General features: G+C 49.0%; 5 protein-coding genes across 5 annotated transcripts; 2 read left to right on the forward strand and 3 right to left on the reverse strand.

Moving 5' to 3' along the window:
* Positions 1–239: 239 nt before the first annotated feature.
* On the reverse strand, positions 240–2221 carry F5J12DRAFT_812737 (uncharacterized protein). The gene is made up of 7 exons (XM_051744904.1): positions 2168–2221; positions 1902–2147; positions 1777–1848; positions 1315–1727; positions 1174–1262; positions 880–1120; positions 240–832 (listed from the first exon to the last, which is right to left on the reverse strand). Exons 1-7 carry the CDS (start codon positions 2209–2211, stop codon positions 342–344), a joined length of 1596 nt encoding a protein of 531 aa, XP_051602556.1. The 5' UTR covers positions 2212–2221; the 3' UTR covers positions 240–341.
* Positions 2222–2601: 380 nt separating this feature from the next.
* On the reverse strand, positions 2602–5192 carry F5J12DRAFT_919785 (ATP synthase alpha/beta family, nucleotide-binding domain-containing protein). The gene is made up of 11 exons (XM_051749254.1): positions 4960–5192; positions 4784–4903; positions 4687–4730; positions 4530–4631; positions 4337–4477; positions 4129–4280; positions 3945–4077; positions 3877–3897; positions 3467–3822; positions 2894–3413; positions 2602–2839 (listed from the first exon to the last, which is right to left on the reverse strand). The coding sequence occupies exons 1-11, from the start codon at positions 5132–5134 to the stop codon at positions 2750–2752; spliced, it is 1854 nt and encodes a 617-aa protein (XP_051602557.1). The 5' UTR covers positions 5135–5192; the 3' UTR covers positions 2602–2749.
* Positions 5193–5287: 95 nt separating this feature from the next.
* Positions 5288–7198, forward strand: F5J12DRAFT_485160 (26S proteasome subunit P45). Its single transcript, XM_051739652.1, has 10 exons — positions 5288–5349; positions 5413–5426; positions 5475–5513; positions 5564–5601; positions 5653–6029; positions 6078–6246; positions 6305–6795; positions 6849–6939; positions 6991–7094; positions 7147–7198. Exons 1-10 carry the CDS (start codon positions 5336–5338, stop codon positions 7169–7171), a joined length of 1362 nt encoding a protein of 453 aa, XP_051602558.1. The 5' UTR covers positions 5288–5335; the 3' UTR covers positions 7172–7198.
* A 1070-nt stretch (positions 7199–8268) lies between these two features.
* F5J12DRAFT_812762 (uncharacterized protein) lies at positions 8269–11720 on the forward strand. The gene is made up of 22 exons (XM_051744905.1): positions 8269–8467; positions 8523–8596; positions 8652–8677; positions 8731–8798; positions 8854–9023; positions 9076–9128; positions 9178–9194; positions 9245–9262; positions 9315–9338; positions 9419–9543; positions 9600–9778; positions 9837–9844; positions 9896–9987; positions 10041–10138; positions 10186–10278; positions 10327–10457; positions 10510–10589; positions 10647–10662; positions 10715–10795; positions 10851–11047; positions 11105–11126; positions 11183–11720. The coding sequence occupies exons 1-22, from the start codon at positions 8408–8410 to the stop codon at positions 11306–11308; spliced, it is 1758 nt and encodes a 585-aa protein (XP_051602559.1). The 5' UTR covers positions 8269–8407; the 3' UTR covers positions 11309–11720.
* A 102-nt stretch (positions 11721–11822) lies between these two features.
* Positions 11823–12452, reverse strand: F5J12DRAFT_904143 (uncharacterized protein; the record flags this gene model as incomplete). The annotated part of the gene is made up of 4 exons (XM_051748490.1): positions 11823–11906; positions 11970–11999; positions 12148–12228; positions 12288–12452. The coding sequence occupies 4 exons, from the start codon at positions 12450–12452 to the stop codon at positions 11823–11825; spliced, it is 360 nt and encodes a 119-aa protein (XP_051602560.1).
* Between the last annotated feature and the right edge of the window lie 1173 nt (positions 12453–13625).

Consider the following 13625-nt stretch of genomic DNA (forward strand, 5'->3'; position numbering starts at 1 on the left):
AGTTTGTAACTACCCCGAATCTTTTGGAGTTCGCTACGGGTGGATCACTACCGGCGAGACTGTAATCAGGGACAACTTGGGCACATACAGAATTGCTATACCATGTACTAAGCAGGTCATGGAGAAGAAAACCATCGAATATGCCGGTTATGTTTGCCAGGCCCATAGTTACCTAACGAGATTCTGCACAACACACCCGAGGCATCATACATCATGCTTCAAGCTTCAATGTGACCAGGCATTTCAGAAGCGGACCAGTGGGATTCTCGAAACACAGGGAAAGATACACATATCTAGTGATACAATACAATCTGATCATCTGGCTGCGAGTCAATTCTGTGTCAGTCCTCCAAGGCCCATTGCGGCAACCATTCTTCCCAATCATCCCAGGATGCATCGACTTTATCTTCCATGACACTCTTGTCCTCATGGTCGTGGTCGTGATGGCAATGGTGGTGCTTCCGCGGGTTTAAGAGTGCGCTGATGACTTGGAGGGCACCATTACGGGTCGGAACATCAATTGGACCGGCCTCTATACCATTGACCCTAAACTTGGTGAAAGAGCGTAGACCACCAGGGAGAGGCAACTTGGATTCGTAACGTGCGACGTGGACATGGACACTATGGTTAGCGAGCCGTGTGGGAAGCGTGATGTGGTATTCGTAGGCAGGTTTGGGAAGGTGGGTGGGTTTTTTGCGAGGGTGTTCCACCACGCTGTCGTCCATAGGGACTGCAGGGAATCCTGGAGGGCTGGCATGATACTGGGCCGCCTGCAGGTCACTTATAAGATCGGATTTGGCCGACGCCTCCGAAGTGGCATTGTGCACATAATCTGTTGGGGTAAAGAAAATGGTATGGTATGAAAAGTACACAACGCACCACTGAATAGAACAAAGTCAGGTATGATGTGAAATTCTAAAAGCTTTTTCAGTGCCTTTTCACCAAAAGGAGAAAACAGGAAACGCTGAAGCTTTTTCGGAAGGCGCTGAAACGCGGCTGAAGTCGGTGCAAAGAACGTAGTCGAAGGGGCTCCATGGAAGTTGCCACGTGTATGACCTTCTCCCGGAACATACCACCGATCCACAGCCCCGGTGAGGTGTACGCGCTGAATGGCCGATGTCTAGAGAGTACTGAAAATGAGTGGTTCTATTATCGAGTCTGAAAAGGACTGACAACGTAAGAGAAAGCCTCCGGGAATAGAAAAGCTGCTTGAAAGATCGAGGGAGGGGGTAGTAGAGGCCTAGTGATGTGGTGGATGATTCCTACCATCATTCTGTAAGCAGCAGGTCTGTGATTGCTTACGACCACACATACCATTGCTTGCTTCAATGTCACGTTGGGTTACACCGGCGTAGAAGTTAATTTTCAAATTGGGGGGAAGAACTCTGCTTTGAACGGATATTCTAAGCGGCTTGTGATCAAAAGAACCGTCTTTCGGAGTGAGGTCGGTGGCGTAAGTAGAGTTCTCGTGAAGCTGAGTAGATGTATATTTCTCGGGGAGGGTGTGGTACGCTAGAATACCACGCACGAGACGTGCGAGGCATTCTTTGCGCTTTTCCTTGTCATCGGAATCAGACAGGTAGTCCAACTGTTCGACTTGGAGGATCAGGTGCTCAAGGTCATTGATAGACCTGGCATAGCACGCGTCGTCCACTTTATCGTCATGTTTGCCACCATGTCTGCCGTGCCCTGGCAAGCCCGAATTGGGGACCGCAAAGAACGTGATACTAATCGCAAGTCAATACCTTGACTGAGCGCAAACGCGAGACCTCTGACCTTTGTGTGGGGTCGTCCAGAAACTCCACGACCCTTTCGTTCAAATCAATCGCCTTAACGAGGAGAGAGAAACTGTGCTTATAGGTTATCGCCTGCCTTACAATTCTAATGGGAATCTGCCTTACTTATCATCTTCTTTCAAGATTTGGTAGATCGTCTTCTCTTTGTCCAAACGGGAGTTACTCAGGCCATTCAGAAGGCTATCGAGTTGAACGTGGCCAAACCAAGGAAGGATAAGTGTTGGGAGGGCATAGACTGTGCCCAACAGGACTAGCGATGTGAGGCCAGAAAGGCGCATGTTCAGTATGGTTGGGTGGGTTCTGTGGAAACCCTGTTTGCCAGGTCCGCTCAGACGGCACTGGGTATGTAGCCTTCCGGCTCTGGGCGGCACGCAGCCCATTCCGCAGTTACACGCGTTAAACACACGTCATACATATCGGGTCTGGCTCAGCTTATGACGCCACATGAATCATGATAGTTGCGGTTGGAAATAGATGGAACTGGTGGTTGGTGTGCATACACACTGGAAATGACCCTCCCGGGGCCTCCTCCAACAGAAAAGAGCCCACTTTCTGTGGCTTGAAATATGGCAGAGGGGAGACTATTCTAGTTCCCAGGCATGGAATTCCACATACATGGCAAGTGTTGCCGCTCTCAGGCCTCAGGGGTCGCAACCTGACCATCAGAAACACCGGCACAGCCTGGCACGGCGTGCGTACCTCAGCGCACTACATATATAATCGCACAGCAGGATTGGATAGGCTCGCAATAAGACCCACATTGCGCGAATAAAACTGCAGAAGGTCAAATCTGTACGCTCCCACGCAAACATTAAACCATGTTGTGAGCTTGATTGGACGTGTCATCGTGAAGGTTGCATTACAGTATGTACATGTTTCCCACTCACGTCACTGGCAAGATGACAAGTCGTAATGGGAGCATGGAATGAATATGCGCTACGGGTGATGGTCTTCTACTCTACCATCTGGCGGAACTTGTCTTGGATCTCGGTATACAGTGCATCCTGCTTCCTCGTGATCGGCTCTTGTCCTTGAGACGGGGACTGGAATAGCAGGTAGGTGAAAATATTTCACCCCACATAATATCTTACACCCACCTCGAACTTCATCTGTGAAAGCTTGAACATCAAGTCGCTCGCTGACTCCCTGATCCTCGCAAACGTCAAGTCCCCCTGGGCTACGGCTCTTAGAGCAGCATCGTAAAATGCCACGTAATTTTTGAGCATGCCGTTCGTCTTGTAGAATGGACAGTATCGGTCGTACTCGCTCATACCGTTTTGTTGTAAGAAATCATCCTTTAACATACGCGCAACCTCCAGTGTGATCTTGTCGTTTTCGCCGAGTGCGCTTTTGCCCACTAGCTGAACTATTTCAGCGAGATCCTCTTCTTTCTGAAGTATTTCCTTTGCGCGCACTCGGAGATCGACAAATCCGGGGTAGTCGCGCTCGTAGAATGGCTCCAGGACTTTGGTATACTTGGAGTAGGAAAGGTTCCAGTTAACAGACGGGAAGTGCTTGCGCTGGGCCAGCTTCTTGTCCAGACCCCAGAAGACCTGGACTATGCCCAGCGTGGCAGAGGTAACTGGATCGGCAAAATCACCTCCGGGAGGGGACACCCTGTGGCATCACGTGAACAAAACCCGCAGAGGTACGTTGTACCAATAACTCACGCGCCTACAATGGAGACGGAGCCCTCACGTACCGGGCTGCCCAGACATTTCACCTTACCAGCACGCTCGTAGAAGCTGGCAAGTTTCGTTCCGAGGTAGGCTGGGTAACCTGAATCGGCAGGCATCTCTGCAAGACGACCTGAGATTTCACGCAAAGCCTCAGCCCATCGGGATGTTGAGTCGGCCATCATTGCTACATTGGTTCCTTGGTCGCGGAAATACTCAGAGAGGGTGATGCCTGTGTAAATGGACGCTTCACGAGCAGCCACGGGCATGTTTGAGGTGTTGGCGACAAGTGTGGTACGCTTCATGATAGGTTCCTGACGATCGCCAACCTCCAAGGTCAGTTGGGGGAACTACACAAGAATGTGAGACAACGATGGCAAGTGAATGAGTAACTGTTTTTATACCTCCATCAGTACCTCCGCCATCTGGTAGGCATGAGTAAAGTGCGACAACGCAGACAGAAACAGCATACCTCATTTCCCCGCTCACCGCATCCGACGTATACGATAATATCAGAGTTGGAATATTTAGATAGGGCTTGCGAGATAACTGTCTTGCCACAGCCAAAGGCCCCCGGGATAGCGGTGGTGCCACCTTGCACACAGCTAGGGCGCAACGCGTCAACATCTCGACAAGTAAAGCTGTGTCAAACGCACGGGAAAAGGGCGTCCAGGATTCGTTGGCCAGTCAGGAGTGGATAATTGGCTGACAATTTCTCAGAGACGGGCCGAGGGGCACGGACAGGCCAGAGCTGCATCATGGTATGTTTCGTTGTTCTACCCTGGAACTCTGTTTCCAGGACAACATCCTAGGGATGAAAACCGTGAGTACAAGAAGAGCCTGGATGTGTCTGACACAACAAACATCAACTGTGTAGCTGCCCTTTTCCGCAATAAACGTTATGGTACCAAGGGCGCGGGGCGAAAGCATGATCTTGTGGTTGTTTACGAGTGAGTTCTCCCACACGCCACCGAATACATCGCCGCCGGCTATGTGATCTCCAACCTATGACACTATTGAGAACGTGAGGCATTGTATAGAAAATGCGATGAATTACTTGGAATGACGCCGGTCTAAAGTCCCATTGTATTGAGCGGTCCAGAGCTTCGGTATTGATGCCACGGGGTATATAGATGGACTTGGAAAGGTCTTGAATAGACTATCGAGGGCATGCGTCATGACGATGGCACACCGAGAGAACAATCTCAACTTGCCCTCAGTGGTCGCTGTATGCCATCTACAATGTTCCCCATCAAACCTGAATGAATAAGTAAGGGCAGGCGGCTATTCGTTCCTGATTGGGATGCAAACCTGGTCCCAATTCCACGGACAGTGGTTTCCCTGTCCTGAGTACAGGATCGCCAACTGTCACACCAGATGTCTCTTCGTAGACCTGGATGGTAGTTTTATCCGCATCGATTCGGATAACCTCTGGTCAAGAGGTAAGGTGTCCCAAAGCTACAGATTAGATGATGTATATGGCATACCTCCTACTAGTTCGTCATGGCCGACGCGAACGAGTTCGTACATGGCAGCTCCGGTCATGTTCTCCGCAATCACGACGGGACCTGATACACCGAACACCTGGCCAAAGCGCGACTCGTGTTCCTCATCCGCGATTTTTGGAAGGTCGCGTTCAGCATTCTGTAGTGCACCTGCCATGGTAGTCTAATTGCCGAGTGTTCGTTCAATGGCAGCTGCTAATGAGCTCGTCGTTGAGCGGTGCCATGACCAAGGATGACCGAAAGCGGAATTTCAAACCCTCGGAACATGCCGAGTCGTGTCTGCCCCCCCTGCAATGACGCGTCCAGAAGTACTTAAGGGACGTCTCGCAAGTCAGCCTGTTGCTTGCTGCAAACAACGATGCCACCCAAAGCGTAAGCTAGTTTCTTAACACACTGCACGAACCGACATTGACAACATTATCATCCGACTTTCAGTGATTGGGAGAAATGTACGCCTCTTGATATTTGATTTGGATTGCCGTTGACCTGTCCTTCAGATGAGAAGAGAGATGATGGGAAGGAGGAGAAGATACATGGTACACTGCACTTCGGTTGTACTGTTTGCATTCATTGACCTTATTTCTAGCGCTTACCGAGGGTGACATCCAAATCCTCAAGACTTATGTGCGTGGCAACTATCTCCACAATCCTATCGAAGCTTACGCTTATCCTCAGGGACAAGGTCCTTATGCTGCCAAATTGAAGAAAACGGAGTCGGATATCAAAGAAGTTCAAAAACGCATCGACGAGAAACTTGGCGTCAAGGAGTCGGACACTGGATTAGCTGCACCGAACCTCTGGGACCTTATGTCAGATCGCATACGCATGAGTGAACAGCCATTGCAGGTCGCTCGATGTACGAAAATTATTCCTATGGACGCAAAGAAGGCCGAACTCGCCCGTGCAGTGAATCCCGCTGGGGCCGTTCAGGGACAGAAGGGTGCAGATGAACAGGACAAATATGTCATCAACATCAAGCAGATTGCGAAATTCGTCGTAGGTTTAGGTGAACGCGTTGCACCAACCGATATTGAGGAGGGTATGCGTGTAGGGTGGGTCATTCTCACAATGTCAGTCTCTGTTTCTGACCGTGCCACAAGTGTCGACCGCAATAAATATCAAATACAGATCCCACTACCACCAAAGATCGATGCATCAGTTACAATGATGCAAGTTGAGGAGAAGCCAGATGTGACGTACTCGGATGTTGGCGGTTGCAAGGAGCAAATCGAGAAGCTCCGTGAGGTCGTTGAAACACCGCTCCTCTCGGTAACTATCCAGATCACTCTCATCTCGTGGTTTTCAGGCAACTTATCACTTGTTCTAGCCAGAGCGTTTCGTGAGATTGGGCATTGACCCCCCTAAAGGCGTCCTTCTCTTCGGACCCCCTGGGACCGGAAAAACGCTTTGCGCACGTGCTGTAGCAAACCGCACCGATGCTACGTTCATTCGTGTGATCGGGTCGGAATTAGTCCAGAAGTATGTTGGGGAAGGTGCCCGTATGGTTCGCGAACTCTTTGAGATGGCACGGTCCAAGAAGGCTTGTATCATCTTCTTTGACGAAGTTGATGCTATTGGTGGAGCGCGGTTTGATGATGGAGCAGGGGGGGACAACGAGGTTCAGAGAACGATGTTAGAGTTGATTAATCAGCTGGATGGGTTCGATCCTCGGGGGAACATCAAGGTACTCATGGCTACGAACCGGCCTGACACATTGGATCCTGCATTACTTAGACCAGGTCGGTTGGATCGGCGAGTAGAATTTTCGTTGCCGGATGCCGAAGGTCGAACGCATATATTGAAAATTCATGCACGGAGGTGGGTTTTTCTTATTCTAGTTGGTTTTATTTACCCGTTAACCTGTCTCTCAGCATGAGCGTGGAAAGAGACATCCGGTTTGAACTGATTGCACGGTTGTGTCCGAATACAACTGGGGCAGAACTACGATCCGTTGCAACAGAGGTGAGCTCCTATTCTGTTCGATGTAATCGCCAACCTAATCCATGTCCTTAGGCAGGTATGTTTGCCATTCGTGCACGAAGGAAAGTTGCGACAGAACGTGACTTCCTGGATGCGGTGGAGAAAGTGGTGAGGCAAGGGACAAAGTTCTCCTCGACGTGAGCCTTTTCTTCTGATCATAGTATGCCCGGCTGACAACTGTTATCATAGTCCTCTATATCAGGTATACAACTAGTAGTTTACAATACTTTTGGATCAGATATCGTGTGCTTCCTCGTTGGCATCTATTTAATTCTTCAAATTCCTGATGTGCCCTAGATTTGTGTCAACGAATTGGGGAACTCCGTGCCGATGACATACGTGAATCTCATACATTGGCGCGGGCCACACTTGAGGCAGAAGTTGTATTGAGCCCTTGATGCATATGTGATGTATCATTCGCGAGAACGTTTCATTCATCGAAAACGTCGTCGCTTTGACTTCCCTTCGAAGTCTGCGTCGCAGCGCCTACAAGTGATTCGTTGCTTCCCTCGTAGCCTGCCAGAGAGAGAGCTGACAAGGATTGTGTCTGCATCTCTCAACTATCTAACCAACTCTGGGGCCTCGTAAACTCATCCTCTGGATGTCCTCAATCCTGTACTCACTCCATTTTCATCTACCCGCGGACGGCTGGGTTCTAGGTATGCACCTGAATTTCGGAGTTTTACGTGCATGCTTCTAGATGCAATCCTATGAGGGGGCACATTTAGCAAGCTCTATTTATCCCGGTGGAGATGGAACCTGAGTGTCGGAGGTACTAAGATAGCGGTTTGGGGTGAGAGTTACTAGCGTGAGAGATCACGCTATCGCTGCATTGCTTCCCAGCGGTTGGACCTATCTAAGCGTCTTCAGATTTTCTAGGTTACCTCAGCCAAACTGAAATCACGCACGCACGGCAGGCAGAGGAGGCTGCCGAATCTAAGACCACGGTATTGGGAGCAGTACGGGCCAGTCTTCCGGAAGGTTGCCTCGGTTATACTACAAAGTGCGGATGGGTCAGGGCAAGGTGATGGAAGCATGAAAAGGGGGAGGTTACAGTAAAGCGATCCGTATCCCAGTAGAACTACGTACAACACCGCGCTCACACCAGCTGAGTCCGAGCACGATGCACGTTCTCGGCACTATCACGCCATTCGCTATCGATTTTCTTCCTCGGATTCGGCCTGGTCGATGGGTCGTCGGTGTGCCGGTGCCACGCTGGGAGCGAAACAAGCGTAGCGTGCGAATGGCTCTGCGGTCAGATCAAGTTCCTGGCGTCGTGTGACCATGATTCATTGATTTCTCGCGTTGTGCGTATCTGGCGACGTTCTCAGAACCTGAGCTTTGACATAGCGTATTGGTCGGCCATATTATATCAATTGCGAACGGGTTTAAGCAGTAAGATAACCACATCTCTCCAAGCTCCTCTCAGTCTACAACCATCGAGACAGTGATGGCCCCCACGATAGTACCACTAGAGCAACTCGTAAACGAATGGCTGAGGCTAGATCCGGTACGTTCTAAGTAGTCCCTGGTCGTGTTGAAATTGGAACTGGACTGCGCTGTAGAATCCTATTACCAGAGACGAGATACGAAGGCTATGGGACCACCAACAGATAGACGAGTTAGAACAACGGATGAGGTACCACACGAAGCGACCGTATTCAACTCGTGTCGTTGACACTTCACTTTCTCAGGACGCGTATCGAGTTCGGAACTGCAGGTACGGTACTCTCGGTAGGATAGCTCGCCTAAATTTTCTAACACCTGCCATAGGCCTCCGAGGGAAAATGGAGGCCGGTTGGGCACGGATGAATGATCTGATAGTAATACAAGCATCGCAGGTTTGTCCATCTTCGGTGGACCTCCGTTTATTGCGTGCTAGGAATCACCGGACAGGGATTGTGCGCGTATGTGCTCCGAAGTATTCCTGAGGCTTCCATCAGAGGCGTCGTTGTTGGTCACGACCACCGTCACAACTCGGGGCGGTGGGCGAGCCTCACAGCGCAGGTATTTATATCGAACAACATCAAGGTCTATTTCCACAGAGGTTTCGTGCACACCCCATTGTAAGTGACAGGGAGTGCTGACAGGAACGTTTCCTGAATTTGCTGTTGCAAGAGTGCCGTTCTCTGTGAAGAAATTGAACGCTGCTTGCGGAGTGATGATAACTGGTACGTTGGAGCATATCGCTGTGACGCGGCAAATTGAATCGGTTTTTAGCAAGCCACAATCCCAAGGTGAGTTTTATCTCGTCGCTTCCGATTCTGAACCATATGCTCTGCAAAAGGATGACAATGGCTACAAAGTATGTATCTTCCGTCACGAAACTTCGTTGACTGACGCTTCTGGTGATGCAGGTGTACTGGGAGAATGCTGTGCAAGTAGGGATATCTCAGTGTTTCAATTGTCACATATAAAGTTTTCACAGATAATCGCTCCACACGACGTTGGCATTGCAAAGTCTATACTGCAAAATTTGGAACCTAGAATTGAACACATGCCAGATGTCTACACCTCTCCTCTCTGCATCGACTGCTCAGACTCTATGAAGCAAAGTTACTTTACACTCATTCGGGGACTTGTAATGTCAGGAACCACTCCTTCTCACAATTTCTGAGTCTCATGCCCATCTGCCTAATTAGGACTAAAGTTGCTCATTCATCTGCTAAATTTGTGAACACATCTATGCACGGTGTTAGTGACCCATTTATATCGGAAGCGTTTAGGCAGGTGGGATTTGCCCCCTGCATTCCAGTCGAGAAACAACGCCTCCCGGATCCCAATTTCCAGACTGTGAAGTTCCCGAACCCGGAGGAGAAGGGTAAGTAAACCGAGTTAGGCTATGCTCTGGGAGGTGATTAATGCTGATCGTTCTTTAGGTGCTTTGGTAATCGGCTTTCTACATTCAGTTTTTCGTTCTAATGTTCGTTCGGGGAAGGACCTAGCGATATCCGAAGCTACGGCATCCGGAGCAGACTATGTTTTAGCCCAGGACCCCGATGCAGACCGTTTCACTGCAGCGGAGAGGGGGTAAGTGCTTTCTACGAACGTGATGATCGGGTATGTTGACTATTAATCTTTAGAGCTGACGGATTGTGGTTTCTCTTCACCGGCGACCAGTTAGGTGCCCTGTTTGCGGACCATGTTCTTGGCAAGTACAAAGCTACCGGCAAACCTTTGAGTAAGGATTGTGCACAGAATGGAGCAATGTAACTAACTTACATGAAGGCAAGCTGGCCATGATTGCATCCATTGTCAGCTCCAAAATGGTTGAGGCAATGGCACGTGTCGAGGGATTCAAATTTGTTGATTGCTTAACCGGTATTTTTCGCCATCTCCCCTTAGTATTAGCCTTATGGTGCTTGTAAGGCTTCAAGTTCATCGGAAACACTGCGCTGGACTTGGTAGCGGCAGGTTACGAGGTCCCTTTTGGTTACGAGGAGGCCATCGGGTTCATGTTTGGGTCTGAGATTAGGGACAAGGACGGTGTGGCTGCAACGGTAGTGGTCCAGAGTTCCGCTTACCGATTAACACTAATGCAAGATATGCTAGGTCATGTTTGCAGAGCTCGTTGCAGAAGTCCGGCGGCGGGGACTTACGGTCCATGAATATTTGGAAGAGCTCTACCAGAGGTGGGGAGAACCATTTTCACTATGTCCCTACCTCAGTATTCTCACCGAGATTCGAAGGTACGGTTACTTTGAGGTATAGTTTCATATTGGCGGGAGACTCGCTCTTATGCCTGGCTATCGTTTAGACGAAGAACAGCTATTTCATATGCTCAGATCCTGTTACAATTGACCGTATCTTCTGGGGAATCCGTCACTCTCAAGAGTCCGTGCGTACAATTTAATCTGCATACCAGACCTGTGGAGTTTCATGCCTGCAAAAAGGACTCTACCATTCACTATCCATCATCCATAGCTGGCCTCGCAGTTAACAGCGTCATTGATTTAACGGCAGGATACGGCTACGATAGTACGAACGCTCCATCCTATCAACCAAGGCTCCCCCTTTCCTCCGGACACATGGTTCAGTTCAGGGCGCAGTCGACAGATGATCTAAATATAAAGATCGTGTTGACTATTAGGTGAGTACCTATCCTGGGCATCCTGGCTCGTAACAGGTCACCAACCTTGTACAATAGAACAAGTGGAACAGAACCGAAGGTATTGCACTTCGATTCTACAAGACTACACAACAGCATAATACCCTAATCCCATAGATCAAGTATTATCTTGAAGGAAGCGCGACGGACCGTCAGGAACTGGCCAGAATACTGAACCTTATTGTGAAAGACCTCGCAGAAGTATGGATGAAGGCGTCGGAACATGGACTCCGTAGTCCATGAGAACTTGTACAATTCATCCTCGGTCACACATAGCTTTCTACCATGTGCCAATGAAGTGGTTGTTGAGTGTTATTCTGGGCTCGAGGTATTCTCCATATTACACTCAGTTAGTGCAGTCCACTATTTGCCTATCTAACACTCAGAGGAGGATGCTCACGCATTGTCTGACCAGTCACTATTTTCTTCTAAGTTTAGTATATATAGAAACTGTGGTTCTAGGTTCTCCTGTGGACCCCGTACCGGCGTTTTAATCTCAAGATATGTTTGTCTTCAATTCACTGCTGTTATGCGTGCCAGAGGCATGATCAATAAACTGTGGAATGGGTATAGGCCCATCAAGGCAGTTGATAGAGCGACCGCTTCCACATAGTGCAGATTTGGCTGAATCCATTTGGGTTTCTTGAATTTCGTTGCTTCGTTTGCCAAATTCCGAGTGCAACGTTCAAAGCTACAATATACAAATAGCAACAGTACAAATTCCAAATCCTTACGTCAATTGAGTGTGACTGGCCCACTATAGATCCTCCACCAACGCGAGTGTTTCTTGCATGCCTTCCAATATACAGTCGACCATAGTCCCATGATCGCCCTCGTAGGCCTGTCATTACCGATTCGTGATCAGTACGCACAAAATGGTGAGTACTAAGCAACATCAGCATACCCGGTTGATCGCATCGTAGTAGGCTGCACGCTAACGTAGCGAAATGATCATTGGGGAGTACCCATCCTCCATCAGAGGGATGGAGGCTAGTAATCGGGCCAAGCGCCCATTTCCGTCCTGAATGGATCGACGGTCAACTTACAGCACACCCACTCACAAAATATCATAAAGTACTTGCTTCAAACGGATGACATCTTACAAAAACAAGGTGAATCCAACTCACAGTTGCAAACGGGTTTCTCCACTTTGCAATCCATTGCTGCAAGGGGAGTATAACGGTTCAGAATGAACCTACAAGCCCGCAGGCACGAATCTTACTTTGGCCATTCTGCAGACGTAGTCCAGCTCCTCGTCAACTTCCGAATACGAACAACATCCGATGGCGTAGGATCCGCTGACTACCACAGTCTTCCGTGTCAATTTTTGGGTGCTACCGGTCACGATGCAACTGGTGCCGTCGGCGTTGAATCTACAGGTCTTCATGAGACGTGTATGGATGCAACAAACTGTGACGCTGTTTAACAACTCACGGTTTGAGATCAGAGGTTTCAAAAGGTCGTAGGCCGAGACATCCGCTAGTAAGAAAAAAATGGGAGCATCGAGGTAGCATCACAAACCGTTAGAGTATCGTTCGGAATGCTTTTGATTTGTGCTGGGTCGTGCAAAACACCTTCAGGAAGAAGGTTGACAGAACCCCGAGAGATACCACGTCGAACGAGATCTTGAGTAGACTGAAATAAGATAGTAAATGAGGTAGAGCGAGGATTTACTGCAGACATCATACTCCTGGGGTTAAAAGAAAGATACTTCGACTTGGTTGGTCTCAATAGTAAGCTTCTTGAGATACGAAGAGAACAAGGCATAGGCCCTCGGGGCCAACGCTTTCAACAGGCGTACGCACTTTTTCGTGACCTTGTGGAACTTGCTGCAACGACAATAGAAATTTATGATTCTTGGAAGGGATCCATTTTTGGTAATAACTCACTAGCACACCAGGGTGTCAGGGAACATTTCGTATTGACGGGGAGGCCGCGAAGACTCACAAGACGAGGCGCGATCCAAACTGGCCTTGGCCACCTGATTAGCAAGATCGGAAGTACTCTGAATAAGCCTTTCTAGGAAAGGACCCACGATATCCCCCATTTTACTTTGCGCCTGAGGGTGTCAAATACAAGGCTTGGTGTCCCGGCCAGGATTTCGCTTACCTCTCGATAAATAATCACCGCCATCAAGGGGCAGTTAGACATAGCGTACATCTTAGCTATCCTGACGAGAAAGGAAGGATGTCGATTGTCATATTGTGCGACTAACTCTTTGTAAAGCATCGATTGCACCCAGACGGTGCCTGCATCAGCTTCTCCAAGTCTTTGGACATTGTCTTCAGACACAAAATTCGGGGGAACCTGTGCCAGTGAAAGTGTAAGCGATGACCTCGAAATAAAGAGAGGCACGAAACCAGTAAAACCGGCGACGAATAATATTGGGATGTCATGGCTAAGGTGGCTTATTAGTGAAATACTTACAGGTTCCTATTAGTCTCGACAAGACGTTTTGGGGAAAGCACTGGATTAACCTTCCCAAAACGTCTGGCATTGAGACTAACAGGTTCCCCCTTGCGGTTCGGTCTCTAATTTAGAACAGACGAAGCAAGAAGAC

This window comes from Pisolithus orientalis (genome assembly GCF_024613125.1).
Source record: "Pisolithus orientalis strain OTSU chromosome Unknown F5J12scaffold_6, whole genome shotgun sequence".
Taxonomy (NCBI): Eukaryota; Fungi; Basidiomycota; class Agaricomycetes; order Boletales; family Pisolithaceae; genus Pisolithus; species Pisolithus orientalis.